Genomic DNA, 23,203 nt, shown 5'->3' on the forward strand with positions numbered 1-23,203 from the left:
GGGCTACTGAGTGTATGTTTTGTAAGCAGTTTAGGGCCGTGAGTCCAGGATGAGGTATCTATCTTTGAAAGTTTAAACAAAAGGAACATTCTCTCATTGTGAATGTATCTATCTATCGCTCTCTCTCTCTTTATATATATATATATATATATATATATATATATATATATATATATATCTATATCTATCTATCTATCTATCTATCACTATCTCTCTATCACCTTCTATCTATCACTATTAATTTATTTCCTTCAAGTTGTCATATTAGTTAGCTATTCTCAATATTAATTAAACAGCTTGGCTTCACTCTGGATTGCTTGAAGGCTTACAAGCTGTGTGTTGCTCTATCCGAAATCCCTTAAAAGCAAAGAGAGCTAATGTTCTACAAATCACAAGCTTAAGAGTAGATGAAGAAATAAGATGAAATAATCTGGTAATTATCGTCTGTCAGGGCTCGAAGTTACAATTTGTTTTAGCCGACAGGTTGTCTTTGAAGTTCAGTTATGAGGTCTTGGAGGTACCCAAGTTGTCCACTGCGAGATTCCAAGCAACAAGGGGTTCACTGACCTACTGCGGGTGGAGGGTGGGGAGATAGGAATGTGAGAATCAGGAGAAGGGTGAGGCAAAACACTCCCACAGGTCTGCCACACCAGTCTCTCATTGGACAGTCTTCCATTGTGCTCCTTAGTCCTATTCCCAGATATTGTAGACAATCAGGAAACAGGGAGGACTCCCTTCTCTGAGCTGATTCTTCACATTGATCTCAATGAGAAGATGCTACATCTTAGAACGAATGACTCATGGAGAACCAGAGTCTTCAGTGTGCTGCCCATCAACTGCCCATTTACACTAATCCTACTTTAATCCCATGTTTTTTTGTTCCTCCTACGCTCTTCTCTCAGATTAGCCAACACTCAGGGCAATTTACAAATACTCTATAACCTACCAACCCGCGGGTATTTGAGAGGTACTTCTAGCTAGTCTTATCTACTTACATCATGTCTGTAGCCCTCCATGCCTCTCTCATCCATGTACTTAACCAATCTTTTCTTAAATGTCACAATTGAACCCACAACTACCCCTTCCACTGGCAGCTGATTCCATGCTCACATGATCGTCTGAGTGAAGAGGTTTCCCACCCAGATTCCCCTTAAATATTTCACTTTGCACCCTAAACCTATAGCCTCTGGTTCTGGTCTCACCCAACAAGAGGGAAAGAGGCCTTCATGTATTCACTCTCTCCATACCCCTCATAATTTTATGCACCTTTATAAGATCGCTCCTCATTAGCAGAAGGGATAGAAGAAAGATACTGTAGTTCTGAGTAGAGATTAGGTAAACTTTATATTTACAGAGAGACCAAGGGGAGATCAATAGAGCTGTGGAAACAACCACCTATTTCAATTTGACTTCCCATTCTAACATGTCAGTCCATGGCCTCCTCTGCTGCCACAATGAGGCCACTCTCAAGTTGGAGGAGTAACATCTCACATTCCATCTGTGTAGCCTCCATCATGGTGGCATGAACGTTGATGTCTCGAACTTTTAGTAATTCCACCCCCCCCCCCCACTCTCTTCTGGCACCCTTGTCACCCCTTCTCCTCTCCTCACCTGCCCATCACCTCCCACTGGTTCTCCTCCTCCTTCCCTTTCTTCCAAGGTCCTCAATCCTATAAGACCATTAGATATAGGAGCAGAAGTAGGCCATTCAGTGCATCGAGTTTGCTCCGCCATTCGATCATGGGCTGATCCAATTTTTCCAGTCATCCCTGCTCCTATCAGATCCTTCTTCTTCAGATACCTTTTCCACCTATTACCTCCCAGCTTCTTATGTCATCCCCCCTCACTCACCCACCTTCCCCTTTACCTGGCCTCACTTATCACCCTCTAGCTTGTACTCATTCCCCTCCCCCCCACCTTCTTATTCTGATTTCTGTCTCTTTCAAGTCCTGTTGAAAGGTCTCCTGTTTATTTCCCTCCATAGATGCTGCTTGACCTGCTGATTTCCTCCATCATTTTGTGTGTGTTGCTGAAGATGTAGAGAGTGGCTTTGAAAATCTACTGTTCATTGCAGAACTTAGACTACAGGGACCAGTGAGTTCAGAGTGGTTGACCCAACTCAAACAGCTCAGGAAACAAGCCAGGAACTAGAAGCCAGTAACTGGACTCTGGGCCAAACTCTCCACCTCCTAACATGATAGTATAGTGTCATTTCACCAGTACCAAGCCAATGAGCCCTTCCCAAGAAGCAGGGGCCCATGGCGTTTGGTTTAACTATAGATTGGAAAAGAGCACGGGAGCTGGAGATGGAGGATTTGTTGTGTAATGACTTCTTGGAGGAGGAATGCCTGTGAGATAGTGAGCTTGGAACTGCAAAGGATGAAAGACTAGCTTTATTTGTCACATGCACATACAGCCAAGTGCGCCGTTTGCATCAAGCCAAACCAGTGAGGACTGTGCTGGTCAGGCTATAAGCGTTGCCAAGATTCCGATCCCATCATAACGTGGTCACAATTCACTAACCCTAACCATACATCTTTGGAACGTGGGAGACAACTGGAGCACGCAGAGGAACCCCACACAGTCACAGGGAGAATGTCCTTCCACCGCCCGTAACACCGCTGGCGTTTAGGGTGGCAGTGAAGGTCCACCACCTTTGGCGGTGTTCAGGACTTCCTTCATCGAGTCAGTAGCTCGGTTTTTACTCCGGTCAGGCACACAAGTCCCGGGTGGAGACTCAGGAATACCGTCACACTCAGACGTAGGACTCTTCATTGTTGTTTCTGTAACAGTTTTGTTTTACCAGTCAGGGTTGTTAGCCCTGAGCTGAGCCCCTGAACCTGGACGACCGGTGGACCGCTCTTAGTCTCACCTCTACTCTTAATCTGTTTGGCATTGGTGACCCTACCAAGAGCCAAAGCATAAAGCCCCGACTCCAGCCAACATAGCTCTCCGGGTCATTGAGGCACACAAGCTTCCAAACCACGACAAGGTTGTTTCCTTTTGGCGGACAGACATAATGTACAGTCAGCAGTGGGAATCGAACCCCAATCCTACAGCTGGCTGCCGCAAAGCTTTATGCTACCACGCCAAGTAAATAAAATGAAAAACGTCAGGTCCAGGATAGAGACACGGAATGTGCTCGGTGCCCACGCTTAGAATAAGATCACTTTTTGGACAACAGACGCCTTTCGGGCTTTGTCTAGGATTGTGAGGGGCTTCAAAAGAGCAGCAGTCAAATGCGATCTGGAGAGCTGTGAATTTCTCCAAACCTCCACCCCAGGGACCTTCCTCAGCCAGGCTTTCCCTTTCGCCAGCACGATGCGTCCCTGGAACCCAGTTTGCAGCTTTGCACCTTTCTGCACCGTTGTGGGGTGCTCCATGTCAGCAAAGTCAGCTCATCCACCTTGACCCCAGACTGTAGCCCTCCAAACCCCTCCAATCCCCTCCAATCCCCTCCAAACCCCTCCAATCCCCTCCAATCCCCTCCACACCCCTCCAATCCCCTCCAATCTCCTCCAAACCCCTCCAAACTCCTCCAATCCCCTCCAAACCCCTCCAATCCACTCCAATCCCCTCCAATCCCCTCCAAACCCCTCCAATCCCCTCCAAACCCCTCCAATCCCCTCCAATCCCCTCCAAACCCCTCCAAACTCCTCCAATCCCCTCCAAACCCCTCCAATCCACTCCAATCCCCTCCAAACCCCTCAAATCCCCTCCAATCCCCTCCAAATCCCTCCAATCCCCTCCAAACCCCTCCAAACTCCTCCAATCCCCTCCAAACCCCTCCAATCCACTCCAATCCCCTCCAATCCCCTCCAAACCCCTCCAATCCCCTCCAATCCCCTCCAAACCCCTCCAATCCCCTCCAATCCCCTCCAAACCCTTCCAAACTCCTCCAATCCCCTCCAAACCCCTCCAATCCATGCACTTATCAAAAAACCTCTCTTAAATGTTGCATTTGAACCCAATGTTACCATTTCCATCGGCAGCTCTTTGCACACAAACACCACCCTCCGAATGAAGTAGTTCTCAGTCACATTCCCCTTAATATTTCACCTTTCACCCGAAATCTATGACCTCTAGTTCTAGTCTCACTCCACCTGAGGGAGAAAAGCCTGCATGCATTCACTTTATCCGTGTATCATCATCATTTTGCGCTGTGTCGTATAACATGGGAGCTCGTGGGTCTTTCCATGACCATGATTGTTTTTGGCAAATTTTTCTACAGACGTGGTTTGCCAATGCCTTTTTCTGGACAGAGTCTTTACAAGACGGGTGACCCCAGCCATTATCAATACTCTTCAGAGGTTGTCAGCCTGGTGTCAGTGGTCGCATAACCAGGACTTGTGATATGCACAAATGCTCATACGACCGTCCACCATCTGCTGCCATGGTTTCACGAGACCTTGATTGGGGGGGGGGGGGGAGCTAAGCAGGTGCTACAACTTGCCTAAGGGTGACCTATGGGCCAACGGAGGGAAGGAGCACCTTACACCTCCTTTGGTAGAGACGCATCTCCAACCCGGCACCCACACCCTATCTATACACCTCATAATTTTGCAGACCTGTATCAGATCTCCCCTCATTTGATGATGGCATAGAAGATCTGTGAGAGTTGTCCTCAAGTAACCTCCCCACCCCACCAAAAACAAAACTTTCAATGCAATTTAAAATTCCTTCAAAACCCAAGGGCATAGCTTTAAGGGGGGGGGGGGGTTTAAAGGATTGAGCACAGTAAGTTTTTTTATGTGGAGATTGCTGGATGCCTGGAATGGACTGTCTGTGATGGTGGGGGAAATAAATATGATAGTGTTGTTTAAGAGCCGTTTAGACACATGAAGAAGAAGGGAATGGAGACATATGGACATTATGGTCAGCACATACTTTGTGGGTTGAATGGCCTGCACTATAACCATATAACAATTACAGCACGGAAACAGGCCATCTTGGCCCTTCTAGTCCTGCTGAACGCTTACTCTCACCTAGTCCCACCTACCTGCACTCAGCCCATAATCCTCCATTCCTTTCCTGTCCATATACCTATCCAATTTTACTTTAAAAATGACAATATCGAACCTGCCTCTACCACTTCTACTGGAAGCTCATTCCACACAGCTACCACTCTCTGAGTAAAGAAATTCCCCCTCGTGTTACCCCTAAACTTTTGCCCCTTAACTCTCAACTCATATCCTCTTGTTTGAATCTCCCCTACTCTCAGTAGAAAAAGCCTATCCATGTCAACTCTGTCTATCCCCCTCATAATTTTAAATACCTCTATCAAGTCCCCCCTCAACCTTCTACGCTCCAAAGAATAAAGACCTAACTTGTTCAACCTTTCTCTGTAACTTAGGTGCTGAAACCCAGGTAACATTCTAGTAAATTTCCTCTGTACTCTCTCTATTTTGTTGATATCTTTCCTATAATTTGGTGACCAGAACTGTACACAATACTCCAAATTTGGCCTCACCAATGCCTTGTACAATTTCAACATGACATCCCAACTCCTATACTCAATGGTCTGATTTATAAAGGCCAGCATACCAAAAGCTTTCTTCACCACCCTATCCACATGAGATTCCACCTTCAGGGAGCTAATGTTGTATTTTTGTATGTTCCATGTTAACTCAGCAGGTCAGGCAGCATCTATAGAGGGTGGTTTCCTGATGAAGAGTCTTGGCCTCCCCATAGATGCAGCCTGACCTGCCGAGTTGCTCCAGCATATGGCGAATAACATGGGATTAGTGTAAATAAACGCTTGATGGCAAGCACAGAGTTGATGGGCTGAAAGGCCTGACTCTGAGACTGCAGAGATGAAAGTGGTTGTTGGCTCCACATGCTGCGATAGTGAGCTTAACTTGCTGGTGATACTGTCTTACCCTGGGGCAACATATCAGATGAAATTCCACCAAATGCAAAAAGCCAGGTGAATCCGAGACACCAGGTACGCGCTATCCCTCACAACTCTCTAGAAGTTATAGGAACTCCTACTGTTTTTAGTGGAGTTAGTGAGATGAATCCTCATTAGGACTGGACAAGAAGAGGTCAGAAACATTGTTGAACACTGACCTGCTGAGTTCCTCCAGCATTTTGTGTGGGTTGCTGAAGATTTCTCACTGCCTTCTGTAAGAATTTGTGCGTTCTCCCCATGACCACGTGGGTTTCCTCCAGGTGCCCCAGTTTCCTTCCACCATCCAAAGGTTTACCACGACTAGTAGCTGATTTGGTCACGTGAGTGTAATTGGGCGGCGGCGGTGGCTTGTTGGGCCGGAGGGTCCTGTTGCCGTGCTGTATCTCTAAGTAAAGATTTACAAAAACAATGTCAAGTGAGCAGAAATTGAACCTGTGACGCACTGGGCAGGCATGAAGAAAAAGAGGTTTAGTTTTACTTGTCACGTGGACATTGAAACATACAGTGAGATGTGTCATTATGCATCAACAACCAACAGAGTCTGAGGATGTGCCGGGGGCAGCCAGCAAGTGTCAGCCCAACAAAGCATGCCCACAACTTCCTAACGCTAAGCAGCATGCCTTTGGAATGAGGGAGGGAAACAGAGCACCCCGAGTAAACCCACGTTGCCGCGGGGAGCACGTACAAACTCCCTGAAAAGGCTCTGGCGACATTTAAGAAGTATTTTAGTCCAGCATTTGAATAGAAGACTATCAGACAGGAGTTGATAAGAGAGATTGTTGTAGATGGGTTCTCAGAGGGTAGTACATACCCGATGAGCAGAAGGGCCTGGTTCTGTATGTCTCTGTGCAACTATACTGTCAGACTGCAAATGTACCACTTTTGACACTGAGCAGAGCCTGCTGGGCTGAAGTTGTGGCAAGAGTACAGATTGCGTTAATCCCCTGATAGGAAAATTAGCTATGGACACAAATGTTAATTGTTTATTGACAGAAAAATATTTTATAAACGTTCAATCACTTTTTTTTTTGCTTTGAATCGAACCTCATCTAACCTCCAAAGACAGAAATGAGCAGAAATGTGGTTTATTTCAGCTCGGGAAGTGGGGACCTTGAGCTGTGTCAGCCAGGCAGACTGGGATCATATTACCTGCCCTAGACCTGCTTTCAACAGAGAGAATTCCCATGGGCAGCAGGTCTGTGATCACTCTTCACAAAATGCTTCATGAAATGGAGAACACTTAAGAATTTATTTTACACTTGAATCTTACCTTTTTAAGGTTCAAGATTGTTTATTGTCATTCTTCAGCACGCATATGTAAAGGAGAACAAAATCATCATTACTCTGGATCTGATGCAGCCTAAAAAATACAATAAGAATTTACAGTTAGATTATTTTTAGTAATCAATGATAAACAGGCATATTTTCTTTTAATCCCAATGTACAACCATTGATTAAAGTTGATTATTGCCTCTTCAAAATTTTAACTTGACGTCATGCTCTATGGCATATATGTCAAACTCAAGGCCCGCGGGCCAAATCCGGCCCGCGGTGGAATTATCTTTGGCCCGCGAGATAATATCTAATTACTATTAAAGCTGGCCCCAGTAATCGAAGTGCCTATGGCGTATGATATGGCTAATGCTGAGTTTATTCAGGTACCAGGTTTTCAGGGTTTTTAGTGTTTATTCGGCAGTCTTCTTCATAAGAAACGGAATTTGTAAAGTGAAACACTTTGTAGTTATAGCAGAGACTGAGACACATGAGAGCAGGCTGAAAAATCGGAGGCAACAAAAGCTGCGTTCGCACGCGTCCGACTGATCCGGCCCGCATGAAGCAGCATTTTGCTCAATCCAGCCCGTGACCTAAAATGAGCTTGACACCCCTGCTCTATGGAAACTGGTTCTTCTGTCCGCTTAACCAAATGCTAGGAGTAATTTACAGCAGTCTATTAACCTATATCTTTTGCCAGAGTGGTCTTGTCTAGAAATACAGCACTGCACATGTGCAGGTGAAAACCAAAATTAGGTGAAGTTGGTATCGGGAAGATTGGAAGCAAACCTCCACGGCAAAACCTGTGTGAGAATTGTATGGTTTTGGCTGAAGGGTTCCCTTGTCCAAGCACAGGAGATTCTGCAGATGCTGGATATCCAGAGTAGCATGAAAAGAATGCTGGAGGAACTCAGCACGTCAGGCAGTATTTATGGAGTGGCTGAGACTATTCACCAGGACTCATTCAGGTCTCATCGTCAGTCCTGCTGAAGGATCTCAGCCCAAAATTTCAACGGTTTATTCCTCTCCATAGATGCTGCCTGACCTTCTGAGTTCCTCCAGCATTTTGTGTGTTGTGTCCGAGCTTCACCTCATTACGATTACACTCTGATGATTTCAGTCATCTTGGTTCCCGGTCTGTAGCGTTCTACATTTTCCTTGAATGCTTTTATTTCTGGCAACTTAAGATGTTTGAGTTTAGACCAGTCAGTGTGTGGGATTCCCCAAAAAATCTGGGAGCTCCCAATGTGGAAACCAAATCCTTCTTAACTTTTGCGTTTCTTCACTAAGGAATATTTAATCCCAAGATACGACCATTGATTATACCTGAAGTTGATTATCAACTCTTCAAAAACTTGCATGGAAACTGTTCCTTCTGCCCATTGATGTATCAACCATTAAAAAATCAATAGAAATCATCATAATTAATGAAGTACAACAATGAATGGGGATAATAGGTTTATCTTGATGATAATAAGTTTCGAGCAGGGGTTCCCAATCTGGGGTCCACAGACCCCTTGGTCAATGATAAGGGTCTATGGCAAAAAAAAAGTTTAGCTACCCTTGGTTTGGAGGGATATGAGCCGAATATGGACTTGATTGGTTAGTACCATGGTTGGGATGAGTGAGATTAGAATCAGGATCAGGTGTATTGCTACTGACATTAGTCATGACATTTGTTGTTTTGTGGCAGCAGTATAGTGCAGGCATAACAAATTTACAATATTAAAGAAGTGTGAAGGAGGAATAGTGAGGTAGTGTTCATGGGTTTGTTGCTTACTGCCTGATACACTGCTGGCACCTAGGGCAGCGGTGAAGAGCCTCCCTCACTGTCAGTCCATACCGTCGCACACAGATGTAGAAGGATTCTTCGTTGCTGTTTCCATACCAATTTTTTGACCAATCAGAGTTGTTAGCTTCGAGCTAAACCCTCGAATCTGGACCACTCTTACCCTTTGACCTGTTTGGTATGGGTGACCCTACCCAGAGCCAAAGTTCAAGGCCCTGACTCCAGCCAGCATAGCTCTCTGGGTCATTGAGGCACGCAAACCTCCAAACCCTACGTCAAGGTTGTGGTCCTCTTGAAGATCATGGGGGTTCATGAACCATTCAGAAATCTGATGGCAGAGGGGAAGAAGCCGGTCTTACAATATTGAATGCACATCTTCAGGCTCCTGTTCCTCCTTCCTGATGGTAGTAATGAGCCCCCACAGTGAGGGCCTATAATGAGCCACTGGGTTTTGAAGATGTCCTTCAAAAGGCAGTGGGATGGGTGAGGGGTGGGGGGGGGGGGGGCTTGTGCCTGTGGTGGAACTGGCTGGAACTACAATCCTCTGAAGCCTCTTACTATCCTGTGCGTTGGTGCATCCATACCAGGTGGTGAAGTAACCAGTCTCAATGCTCTCCGCGATTCATTTTGTAGAAATCCTTCAAGCTGGGTCGAAGGATCTGATTCAAGCTGTATTTCTATGGTTCTATTAATTACCACCTCCTGATTCTATACGGATTCCATTTAGTCCCCAACTTTTCCATTATTCCCCAGATTCTTCCCTCACCTATAGACCAGGTGTAGCCTTGTGTTCTCCTATGTTGTGCCTTAAAGGTGCTTAGAGATGGGGCAAGTGGTCTAGCGAAGGAATGCCGGAGCTTAGAAAGAGATAAAGGCATGGCCATGCAGAGCGATGGAAATCAGGAAGGTACACGGCTTCAAAATTGGAAAACTGTAAGATGTGTTCAAGTTGGAGTGAAAAGCAGTGGTTAGGCAACGTGAGTGTTCATTTTGATATTGAGATACTGGGATGAGAAGCAATAATAGGCCAGTGAGACAAGTGGGTAAATGATATTTGGCATGAGTTAGGACGCAAACCTATAATTAAAGACAGGCTAGTATAACAAATAAATCCAGTTGGTCAATCGGTGATGTCCAAGATCCATCTCAGCAGTCTAACATTGTGGTGCAGAAAACCAACCTATTTTCCCTACACACTCAACTCTCCTGGACAAGGACACAAAGACCAGTCAGTGGGATCCCAACTTGTCTCTGCCTTGTCGAGATCAGGCAAGATGAGGGAGGTCGGTAATTGGCCCTGGCATGTGCAGCCCAAACAGTACAACAGGTCCGTCATTTACTCAACAGCCCACTTGGATAGCTAAGAGAAGGACCACAGAAATCCAGGAGGATTTGGTTTCCACATTGGAGGTTCGCAGTATTTTGGGGAATTCAACACACTGACTGAACTGAGCCCAGTCATTTAACTTGCCAGACATAAAGGCATTCAAGGGAAATGTAGGACATTGCAGACCAATTATCAGAGCTCAACTGTAATCAGGTGAAGCTTGAACAAGGATAACAAGCGCAATACACAAAATGCTGGAGGAACTCGGCATCAATAGAAAGAAATAAACCATTGACGTTTCTGGCTGAGATCCTTCATCAGGGTTGGTAATAAGACCTGAATGAGTCCCGGTGAAGGGTCTCAACCGGAATCGTTGGCCGTTTATTCCCCTCTGTAGATGCTGCCTGACCTGCTGAGTTCCTCCAGCATTTTCTATGTGCTACTCTGGATTTCCAGTATCTGCAGAATCTCTAGTACTTGGACAAGAAAATGCTTCAGCCCAAAACCACATGCTTCTCATACAGATTTTGGCCTTGGAGTTTTGATTCCAAGCTCCCCGATGACCCATTTCACTTGATATTTTTCCTCTGGACATGTGAAGTGCTGTATTTCTGGACAAATCTACCCTGGTTTCCTCTCACAGGCCAAATGTATAGGCTAATGTATTACTGCCTGTTATGCCACTGACATTTAGGGCAGCAATGAAGGTCCTCCATCTCTGGTGGTGTTCAGGGCTTCCTTCATCATCTCCATTGCTTCCTCTTGGTTTTCACTACTGTTAGTCTTGCAAGTCCCGGGTGGAGACTCAGGAATACAGTCACACTCAAATGTAGAAGGATTCTTCATTGCTGTTTCCTCCAGACATCCATGACTCCACTTGGTGAGGTCAGGTATGAGTGGATGGGAGACAATGCAACCAGACATATGAGACACATACAAAATGCTGGAGGAACTCAGCAGGCCAGGTAGCATCTATGGAAAGACATCAGGTCTTGTAAGACAAAATTAAACTCTGACAAACTGCATTAGATTCGTCTCTGCCATCTCATTTCTGAATGGACGTTGAACCCATGAACACTACTTCGTTACTTTTTATTTCTATTTTACACTACTATTTAATTTAACTATTTAATATATACTTACTGTAATTTTTCTCAATTATTATTTATTGCATTGTACTGCTGCTGCAAATGTAACAAATTTCATCACATATGCCAGTAATACTAAACCTGATTTTAATTACTCTGTTGTCCAAAGCTTTCATGCTGCCAAAAGTTCTTTTACTGTTTCCAATAGTGCATTTGCCTAAAAGCACAATCATTGGTTTAAGTTAATTAAAACCAACATTACTTAGAATGAAGTTGACAAATGAATATTTATCTTTTTAGTGGAAGTTGGTGGCCCGTTCAAATGCTGGAAATCAGATGTAGATACATCCAGCTTCCAGTAGCACCGTTGGACTTCGTTCTGCGAGACCTGTGATTATAAATTATTTATTTTTCTAACTTCCCACCTTCAAAGTTCTTCATATATTCATGTCCCCAAGTCCATCTTCTTTAGAATTCTATCCTTTCAACATGCTGAGCATAAGATCTTTAGATAACAGAAGCAGTTCACTCAGGACTGTCCCACCATTCTATATGATTGTGGCTAATCTACCACAGGCCTCAGTTCTTCTAATGTACCAGTTTCCCATTGCCCTTAGTACCACAATCTTTCAAATATGTACTTGGGTCTTCTTTAAGTTTTCCAATGTTCCGGCCTCCCCAGATCTTTGGATCAGGGGTTCCCAACCTTTTTTATGCCATGGACCAATACCATTAAGCAAGGGGTCCATGGAACCCAGGTTGGGAACCCCTGCTAGACTGGGTAAAGAACCCCAAAAGATTGCAAAAAGAAATTCACGTGTACCTCAAACACTACCTTTGAACAGGTTCCATTGTTTTCTTTGTAACATGGCTGTCTGTGGGAAGACAAATCTCAGGGTTGTATACGGCATACATACTTTGATAATAAAAGTACTTTGCACCTTTGAACATCCAGATATCTTGTCTCGCAAAGAACACAGAATAGTACAGCACATTGCAGGCCCTTCATCCCACGGTGTTTTGCCCTCTTAACCGACTCTAAGATCAAGTGAACCTGTCCCTCCCACATAGCCCGCTATTTCTCTCTCCTCCATGTTTCAATCTAAGACTCCCTTAAATGTTCCTAATGTACCTGCCTCTACAGCATGGCAGCATGTTCCACATGTAAGCCTTCATGTACTCTCATGATGTTACATGTTTCTGTAAGATGTTGTAACTTTATAAAACTCTGGTTAGGCCACATCTGGAGTACTGCATACAGTTCTGGTTGCCCCACTATATGAAGGATGCTGAGGCTTTGGAGAGGGTGCAGAAGGGGTTTACCAGGATGCTGCCTGGTTTAAAGGGCATGTGCTATCACGAGGGGCCGGATAAACGTGGGTTGTTTTCCCTGGAGCAGCGGAGGTTGAGAGGAGGTCTGATAGTGGTTTATCAGATTATGAGAGCCACAGGCAGAGTAGACAGGGAGTATCATTTTTCCTAGGGTTGAAATGTCTAATACCAGAGGGCATACATTGAAGGTGAGAGGGGGTAGGTTCAAAGGGGATGTGAAGGGTAAGTTTTTTACTCCAAGAGTGGTGCGTGCCTAGAATGCACTGCCTGGTATGGTGGGGGAGGCAAGTACATTAGAGGCTTTTAAAAGACATTTGGATAGGCACATGGAAGTGTGGAAGATGGAGGGATATGGACATAGTGTAGGTAGGAGGGATTAGTGTCTGGGTGTTTTTGATTTGCTTTTCAGCTGGTTCAGCACAACATTGTGGGCCGAATGACCTCTTCCTGTGCTGTACAGTTGTATGTTCTATGTTCTAAGATCACCCCTCATTCCTTTGAACTCCAAAGAGCATGGATCTAATTTTATTAGCCCCAGTTTTTCACATTTCTGTATCAGATTAGATGAGCCATATTTCACCAGCTTTTTTATTGTTTACTTGGTCTCTTACAATCCTCTTTCTTAATAATAAAAAAATTCTGCTGAATTATGATCCAAATTTACAAAACTGGTCCTTATAAATGGCAGCAAAGAATTCAAATGCTCCATTTAGCTCCAAAAGACCTCAGAGGAAAGCAACCACCCAGAGGGTAATAATTACCTCTGAAGAATTCAATGCATATTTGAAAGGGCAAGAGACTGACAGCATGTAGAAAACAGGAGGGGTTAAGCTAAGGTTAATGCCTTGAAAGGGAGCAATTTGGGGACCAGAGGAAACTATTTGGTAAGCAGTGTCTGAAGGTCCTTGAGGGTACTAGTGGACAAAGCAGATGAAATTTAACAGCGAGCATCGTAAAGTGATACATTTTGGTGGGAAGAGCAAAGCGAAGCAGACAATCTAGACCAGGGGTTCCCAACCTGGGGTCCACGCACCTCTTAGTTCATGACAGGGGTCCAGGGGGTTGTTGTGCGAATGAAGAATGAATTCACCGGAGAATAGTGCTGGTAGGTATGAAGCAGCCTCTTTATTCAAGAAAACAAGATACAGCAGGCTTCATATGGAGACCCTTTCAGTTGGGAAAAGGTCTGGCTGTCCCATGCTGCCTGATATTTTATGTGCTAAACATCAAAGGACAATTCCATATTTACAATACATCCACAATGCTTTCTTTAAAACTACACACAAACTTCACACCTCCTGATTCGCACCCACACCACAGTCATCTAAATGAATTTTAATCAGCATTGTCTGGTCTGTGATTCAAGGCTTTTAGGAACCTATTGTTCAGAGCTGCATTTCAAATTCAATCTACAATCTATCTTCAGATTTGAAGATTGGTGGCTGAAGTTATTTGCTAGATGTGCTCAACCCAAAAATTGCTGTAACACAGGACATTAAAAAAAGGTTGGGAACCCCTGATCTACAGACTGTACTTCTAAAGGACGCACACAATTAGAGAGAGGTGAGGTTAGATGTACGGGAAAGTTGCAAGTTGAGAAAGGAGGATCCTAGTCTTTTGCCCAAACCAACATTTCACTGATGTTCAGCATAATTTATGATGCATGAACTTAGTCAGTGACAGCATGGCTTTGTGCAGGGGAAGTTGTGCTTCACAATTTGATTGAGGAGGTGACGAAGATGATTGATGAGCATAGGGAAGTGGATTTTGTCTACGTGGACTTTGGTAAAGCATTTGACAAGGTTCTGTATCCTTCATAGTAGGCTGGTCTGGAAGATAGACACATGGGATCCATGGTGAGTTGGCAACATTGGCAGATTGGCTGGGGCAGAGAAGACAGAGGGTAGTGACGGAGGGATTTGTTTTGGCCAGAGGTCTGTGACCAGTGATGTTCAGCAGGGATTGGTGCTTGGACCTCTATTGCTTGTAATATACTCTCAGTGCCCACTTTATTAGGTACACCTGTACACCTGCTCATTAATGCAAATATCTAATCAGCCAATCATGTGGCAGCAACTCAATGCATAAAAGCATGCAGATATGATCAAGAGGTTCAGACCAAATATCATGTGGGGATCTAAGTGACTTTGACCGTGGAATAATTGTTGGTGCCAGATGGAGTGGTTTGAGTATCTCAGAAACTGCTGATCTCCTTGTATTTTCATCCACAACAGTCTAAATAGTTTACAGAGAATGATACAAAAAAAAGGGGGAAAATATCCAGTGAGCGGCAGTGCTGTGGACAAAGACACCTTGTTAATGAGAGAGGTCAGAAGAGAACTAGAACTAGGGGACATAGCCTCAAGATTCGGGGAAGTAGATTTAGGACAGAGATGAGGAGGAACTGCTTTTTCCAGAGGGTGGTGAGTCTGAGAAAATCTCTTCCCAATGAAACAGTGGAGGCTACCTCAGTAAATATATTTAAGACAAGGTTGGATAGATTTTTACGTAGTAAGGTAATTAAGGGTTATGGGGGAAAGGCAGGTAGGTGGAGGTAAGTCCATGGCCAGAGCAGCCATTATATTATTGAACAGCAGAGAAGGCTCGACAGGCCAGATGGCCTACTCCTGATCCTGTTTCTTGTGTTCTTAGAGAACAGCCAGACTGGTTCAAGGTGACAGGGAGGCAACAGTAATTCAGCTAACAACAGTGGTTTGCAGAAGGGCATCTCTGAACACGAAACATATCATACTTTAAAGTGGCTGGGCTACAGAAGCGGAAGACCACTCCCAGTTCCACTTCTGTACCTAATAAAGTGGCCTCTGAGGAATATGGTTTGGATAAAAAATGTAGGTGGGCTGATTAGTAGATTTTCATTCAACATAAAATATTGGTAGATGGTGTAGAATGAGGAAGATTGTCAAATGGTACAGCGGGATATAGGTCAATTGGGGACTTGGGTGGAGAAATGAAGATGGAGTTTAATGCAGACAATGGTCAAATGCAAAATAAAGTGTACGTTAAGTGGAGGAATGATGTACAGAGAGAACTTGGGGAGCAAGTCCATGGTTTATGAAAGTGGCAACACAAGTATAGTGTGGCGAAGAAGGTAAATGGCATTCTTCTTTTCTACAGTCGGACACATGAGTATCAACGTTGTCAAGCCATGTTGCAGCTATATAAAATTTTGTTAAGACCATATTTGGAGCATTTTGTACAAGTCTGGTCACCGTGTTGTAGAAAATACTTGGAAAAGGGTCTGAAGTTGTTCTCCAGAATGTTGCCTGGATTAGAGAGTATTAGCTGTAAGAAGAGTGGACAAACTTGAATCATTTTCTCTGGAGCATCAGTGCTTGATAGGAGTATAAATATTATGAGGGGCATAGATACACTTTGATAATCAATACCTTTTTCTCAGGGTGGAAAATGTTTTTTATTTGTACAGTTTGTCTTCTTTTGAACATTGGTTGCTTGTCAGTCTGTGTTAGTGTGTAGTTTTTCATTCAGCTATTGTATTTCTCTTTTCTTCTGTGATGGCCTGCAAGAAAATGAATCTCAAGGTGGTGACATCTACGTACTTATAAATTTCATTTGAACTTTGAACTTAAAAGATCAAGTATCGGAGGGCATAGATTTAGGGTAAGAAGGGGGAAGTTTAAAGAAGGTGTGCAAGGCTATTTCTTTACTCCGGAAGTGGTAGGTGCAGGGAACACACTGTCAGAGCAGGAGGTAACAGCAGGTATGATAGCACCATTTAAGAGGCATTTAGACGAGTAGATAAACAGGCTGGGAACCGAAGGATGTGCAGGAAAATGGGATTAGTTAGGTTGGCGTCATAGTCAGTGCAGAGATGAAGTGTCAGTTCTACGCTCCAAGTTTCCTGATATCCTTTTAGTAATGCTGGACCTTAGCAAAATGTAAATTAGAGCCAAAGTTAGCAAACCTTCCTTGCCACTTGACCCATCCCAACCCAGTGACCAAGAGTGACAGAAGGAACAGCTTCAAAAAATGCCAAAACAGCGTGAAGGCATCCATGGACAAGCCGGACTCATTGTGGAGGTGCACTGACCTGTGATCACCAGGGTCTAGGCTTTGCTTCCTGCGCTGTGTTGGGTTAGCCGATTGCATTTGGAATGTGGTAACCAGAGTATGGGCAAGAGAGGGTTAAACATTCCAGTTTGGGATGTGTCCTGGCTGTCTGAAAGAACGCAGGACAGTAGAAGCAGGAGTAGGCCACCCGGCCCATCAAGGCTGCCCTGCCATTTGGTTGACCTACCCCAGGCATCTTCTCTTCCGTGCCAGTTCCCTATTGCCCCGGCTTCGCCGATGTTTCAGAAATTTAACCACTTGCGCTTTAAATATTCCTCTGTACGTCTTCCCCGTGGAATGTGTGGGTTTCCCCCGAGTGCTCTGGTTTTCTCCCACAATCCAAAGACGTACCGGGTAGGTTAATTGGTCACTGTCCTGTGATTAGGTTGGGGTTGAAATCGGGGTTATCAGGGTTTGCTGGGGTGGTGAGGCTTAAAGGGCTGGAAGGGCCCACTCCATGCTTTATCTCTAAATAAATAAGTAAAAATAAGTTAATTTGGCAGGTCAGGCAGCATCTATGAAGGGAAATGGCCAGTCAAAGCTTTGGGTTGAGACCCTTCTATGGACTCGTCTCATCCAGTGCCCTTTCACCAGGCTAATACCCAGATTCAGAAAATCATCCAATCAAGAGAGGCTAAACAAGTTGGGTCTAGATTCTTTGGAGTTGAGAAAATGAGATGTGATCTTACTGGGGGCCTATAAGATCCAGAGTATGCAGCACATGATAATTGCGGAGATGTTTTCAATATTGGAACGGTCTCGATATAGTTACATGGTAAGAGGCTCATCATTTAAAATGGAGGTGCACAGAAATTACTTTTTGCAAATGGTGGTGAATCTCAGAACTTTTCTACCCCATGAACTGTGAAGACCAGATCATTAGAAGAATTCAGGGTAGAAGTGATGAGATTGTGGTGAACCTCTGGAGTTTTCTACCCCAGTGAATTGTAGAGATCAGATTATTTGAAGTATTGAAGGTGGAAGTGGAGAAATTTTTGAAACGTCAGCTAATCCAGGGCAATGGGGAACTGGCACAGAAGAGTTAGTGCCAACAGCAGAGATGAAGAGAAAGGGGGATACCTTGCTCACAGAGAATCTGGGACACTGAAAATGCAAACAGCAACAACAAGCTTATTTTGGAAAGATCTCAATATGTATTAAAATGTCTGTTTATTTAGTATCTATATGAAAATGATGGATGAACACATGTTTACCTTCGTTCCTATTTTCCCCTCTTGTCTTTGCAGCCATGACTGGACTCGTAGTTCCCCCGATGTGAGACTGTTCTCTCCTGTCACTAGTTCGCATTCCAAGGAGCAAAGTTCACCCTCTATGAAAACAGCATCACCAGAATCAACAGCTGTCAAAAATATTAGCAGCCTTCCCTCGGAAGTGGGAGCAAAGCTAACGTACTTTGTTGCCTGAACTGAACAAATTCCCCGCAGCATTGTAGAAAACTCGGCTTCATCCATACTTAAGAAACCTCGTACTCATGGAAGTGAGGGCAAAAGGTGGTGGCGGGAGAGACAGAACAAGGTTGATGGGTGGGTGTGGGTGGGAGGGGAGGGGTAAGAAATCTTTAAAAAATTGCAATTTTCTATTTTGTATAATGGTTAATGTGGCAATTTTATCAGCTTAACCCTTTGGATAAGAGCTGGCTTACGAACTAGATATTGAAGTAAAAGATTTTTTTTTAAATGCAGCTGAATAAAGTGTCAATAGATGGCTTGTTGTGAGTGGTAACATTAGAAGTTAAAGGTTTAAGAAAATTTGCAGTACTTTAAAGAAGCGGCATCCTTTATTGTCAGATTGTCTAGGCTGTGACTATTGAATATTAAGATGGTGCAGGGCTGTCCTGAGGTTAATATGCTTTTCAGCATCTGCCCTTGTGATATTCAACCATACTGACCACAGGGCATTGTTGTCTCAGTTACAGGTCAGCTGAACTTGGTTAGGATTGTGATGTGGTTATGTATTTGGACTCAGTTCTCCTGGGCTAGGGAAGGAAAATCGATTCAACCTAGACACGTGCACCCTGTCCAAGATCCTCCCCAAATAACAACATGTCTACCATTTCTCTGGTCTGCGTGGCAGGGCCAAAAGCTGGCTGCCTGTTTGTGGTACCTCTGTACAACACTCCTGAGTCTATAAGTGTGTGTAAGTTGCGCGCCTGTGAGGCATAAATTCATGTATTTTGCATGTGAGATCCTTGAATGAGGGCAGTGCGCATGTGTGGGCGTGCTTGGTGTGTGTGTGGCATGCGCGCAAGACGTGCGTGTGGTGAATGTAATTTGTGCATGGTACGGGTTGAGTATTTGGTACATGTGTATTTTGTATGGTATGCATGTGTATCTGTGCAGTATGTGTGTTGTCTGTGTTTTGTATGTGTGAGCATGTACCAGTGTGTGTGTGTGTGTGTGTGTGTGTGTGCGTGCATGTACCAGTGTGTGTGTGTGTGTGTGTGTGTGTGTGTGTGTGCATGTACCAGCGTGTGTGTGTGTGTGTGTGTATGAGTGGGTGTGGTGGAGTGCACAGAGGTGAGCAGTTGTGTGCATGCAGGATTAGATTTGACCCTCACATCTTCAGGGTTTGCCCCATTAATGAGGCACTCTGTCTAGGTTGATACACTGTCGCCCACTTTTCAGAGTTCTGAGTTTGTTTGACTGCCCCCCCCCCCATAACACTTCACACTCCAGGTGGGTTAAAAAAGGGGAGGAGGGGAGGAGGAGAGGAAGAATTATTCACTGAATCTCGAGATTGTAGTTTATGTCTTTCATCTAAAAAATGCAGTAGCGTTGTAAAAATTGTTTCAGACCTAACAGGCAGATTGGTGGTCACCTATCGAGCGTACAAAGTAGAAAGAAACTGTAGGGATGGGTCCAAACTTCTAACTTGGATAAGGTGAAGGTTGTCCACCCCCTATAGGGACGAGATAAAGTGTGTGGAGCTGAAGGATGATCATTAACTGGATTTGAGTTGAATTAATTGGATGAGTTGTCAAAGTAGAGGTCATTGTCAAATGCACAAGTACTTATCTGCACAGGTGCAATGAAAAACTTACTCATAGGTACAGAGCATCAGATAAGCAGCATTCACAATGAAAAGTGAATTAAACATGCTATACACACATTTTACAAGAAAAAACACAAATAGAACAAGAAAAATCTTTGTATTAGTGCAAATGATAAAAGTGGCAATAATATCACTGTACTATGCTGGCTGTTGGTGTTGTGGCACCCTCACCGGACTTCGAGACAAATGGTCTGGAGTTCGAATCCAGTTGCATGCTTTCCATCTGTGCTGGGTTGAGTGTCGAGCTAGCAACTCAGTCTCATAATAAAGCAAACAAAAAATGCTAACGGAACGACAAGGTTGCCGGCCAATGCGCCACAAGGCGCAGAAAGGTACAACAATACCGCCATACTGTTGTGATTAGAGTTGTGCAGGGTTAGTTCAAAAACCAAATGGTTGAAGAGAAGTAGCTGTTGTTGAACCTGGTTGTGTGAGACTTCAGGCTTCTGTACCTCCTGCTTGATGGTAGTTGTTAGGATAATCCATTAGCTAGGAAATACCATTTTTGACCTGGAAGTATTTGGTCCTGTCATGGGGTAGAGGTCAAAGAGCTTCCTCCCATTCCCAAAACCCCCTTCTATCGACAAACATTAACGTCAATACAAGTTATCTGAAATTACTTTCTTGGCTCCAAGCAAGACACCTATGACAATTATAGGGCAAATATAAGCTCAGAACATTTCAGCAATAATCGTGAGGCTGAAGGTTGTAGGAGATGTGGTATTGTGCATGTCAGAGAGAGCTTCAGTTGTGTATAAGATACTGGAAGTATTTTTCTGGGTAGTTGTTCTGTTCAAAACCTCCTCCAGAACATGTGCAAATAACTCCTTGCCAAGAGTTACCATTGGTCCATAAAGTCTCTTTGATAGATCCCTAGTTAGTGTATGCAGATAAACTGACGCACTGATCCCCTCTCTCCAAAATATAGCATTTGACTAACTGTGGAGGCGAGCGAGACAGAGGCTTGAGATAAACATTGGGAAAGGCTTGTATCCATTAAATCAGCTAATGGAATAATTATATTCATCTGAAATTCCTCACTGCAGTGTCATTCCAAGACCTGTGAGTTGAGACTAAGGATGTATCTTCCAATTTGAAAGCCCAATCTCTTCCACATGACAATTGGCTTCCAGCAGGTGAACTAAAGTGGGTTCTGTCACTCCGTATATAGAACATAGTACAACACAGAAAAGGCCAGACATCAGTATGATGTTGTGCCAAATTAATTAAGCTAATGCTGCCTAATCCCTTCTGCTCACACATGGTCCATATCCCAGCACTCTCTACATATTCATGTGCCTATCTAAAAGCTTCTTAAATGCCTCTACTGTACCTGCTCCCACCACTACCCCTGACAGCACGTTCCAAGCACTCCATGCCCTGTGTTTGAAAAATTTACCCCACTCATCTATGAATCATCTTCATCTTAAAAGCATGCCCTTTAGTATTAGTCATCTACACTTCTCAGAAATTTATAAACTTAGACCATAAGATATAGGAGCAGAATTAGGCCATTTGGCCCATCAAGACTGTTCATCCATTTCATTATGGCTGATCCATTTTTTTTCTCAGCACCGGTCTCCTGCCTTTCCCTATATCCCTTCATGCCCTGACTAATCAAGAGCTATCAACCTCTGCCTTAAATATACCCAATGACCACAGCTGCTCGTGGCAAAGAATTCAAGAGATTCACCACTCTCTGGCTAAAGAAATTCCTCCTCATCTCTATCTGGTCTCCCCTCAGACTCTGCTGCTCCAGAGAAAACAACTCTAGTCTGTCCAAACTCTTTTTATAGTACATGCCCTCTAAACCTCTTCTGAACTCTCTCCATAGCCTTCACATCCTTCCTAGAATGGGGTGAGTTGATCAAAATGAAACGGAACTGAGCCTGTAACTTACTGTATAATTGTTAGCTGAAAAAGAAAAAAAAGTGCTAGAAATAGTCCTTTGTACTTCAGATCCGCCATAGTTCTTTCCCTATATGGAGAATAGTGTTCCTACATTTGTACATTCAAACTCAAGCCCAGATTACCGCCAACCCTTTGCACCCAGGAGACAGAGGATAAAAGATGGTCAAGGCTAGTCTTCTGAAATCAAAATGAGCTTGCTGGAAATTCACTGTAGGTGAGACAGTAAGGGAAGGGGAGAAACCATGTATGGGGAATGACATTTTGATAGATCAGGAATGAATGATGCTCCAACATGAAGCATTTCTTTCTATAATATCCGCCAAGACAGATCTTCTTCTCACTTCAGCTCTGCTTCTTTCTAAGCTCCGAGTCTAGTTGTCCTCCTCGCCCTTTTGAAACCAGGCCTCTTTCCTTCACAGGGCATTCGGCTCTGCTACTCTTTAGCCACAATGTTTGTTCTCAGAATTCTAGACTGTCGTTTCCCCGAGCCCTGCTCACTGCCTGTTTAGCTTTGTCTTCCCCCCACTGTTCTTCACATTCTTAGTGGTAGCCAGCATTGTAGCTCTCTTCAACAGACATTGACTGGCTGTTGGGGTGTTAGATGGGGGATAATGGCACACCCGTCCTTCAAAACTAATAACTTTGATGTGTTTTGTATGTGGTTATGAATAGAGTCTGACATATGTGTTTTTTTTGCTGGGGGGGTTGGGAAATCTGTAATGAAATATTTATATAACCACTGTGTTGAAATTTTGTATTGCAGTACGATGCAAAGGGAAAATTTATTCCTCAGAAGAGATTTTTTTTGTAATAATTTTGTTGCACCTTTTGTTTTTATTTTGCATGTGCGATCCATGTAATTCTGGAACATAAACGCTTGTATCCCTTAATATTTCGTAAGGTGATTCAGTATATTTTTGTCTGCTAGCTTTGCGGTTCAGTTCAGCGAGCAGGAATCTGCTTGGCAGACTGAAATACCTGCTTAATAAGCATTGCGGGGTGGATGGGTCTCTGGTTCAACACCTGAGGGGTCGTCTCCGGAGAAGAGGGGCTACTGTGCGCCGTCACACTCACTCTGACTCCAGGCTGGGTGAGAATTGTACAGGCCTCCATCCCAGTGCCCTGAACCAGAGAGAGCGAGAGAGAGAGAGAGAGAGAGAGAGAGAGAGGGGACCATCCTTACACAGTGCCCCGGCTTACACCTGAAGATTAGCGATGGGTGGGGTACTGGAGAACAGGGAGCTATCCCTGGAAAACTACACTCTCCACCGCCGACCCCAGAAGGAGTCAATACCTTCAGAAAAGGGGGCAGCAAAGGTTGTGAGGAGACAATGAAAATGTGTTGAGAGAGAAAAGAAAACTATTTCTTTATGCAATTTTCATAGAAAAACTGGCTATTTTTTTGTCATTCT

At 44.1% G+C, this 23,203-nt stretch overlaps 1 protein-coding gene across 12 annotated transcripts in view; it reads left to right on the plus strand.

The window, feature by feature from the left end:
• LOC140734898 (transcription factor COE2) overlaps positions 1-18,347 on the plus strand; it is a 318,188-nt gene extending 299,841 nt beyond the window's left edge. For 6 of the 12 annotated variants that reach the window (XM_073059600.1, XM_073059582.1, XM_073059608.1 and 3 more), the window contains 3 exons: positions 7,006-7,106; positions 11,688-11,777; positions 18,056-18,347. In XM_073059600.1, coding sequence (XP_072915701.1) covers positions 7,006-7,106; positions 11,688-11,729 — 143 coding nt within the window. In that variant the 3' untranslated portion in view covers positions 11,730-11,777; positions 18,056-18,347. The remainder of the gene's footprint in view (positions 1-7,005; positions 7,107-11,687; positions 11,778-18,055) is intronic. The other 6 variants (XM_073059618.1, XM_073059645.1, XM_073059660.1 and 3 more) reach the window with 2 other exon arrangements.
• The last annotated feature ends 4,856 nt before the right edge of the window (positions 18,348-23,203 follow it).

Source organism: Hemitrygon akajei, chromosome 1 (genome assembly GCF_048418815.1).
Source record: "Hemitrygon akajei chromosome 1, sHemAka1.3, whole genome shotgun sequence".
Lineage (NCBI taxonomy): Eukaryota > Metazoa > Chordata > Chondrichthyes > Myliobatiformes > Dasyatidae > Hemitrygon > Hemitrygon akajei.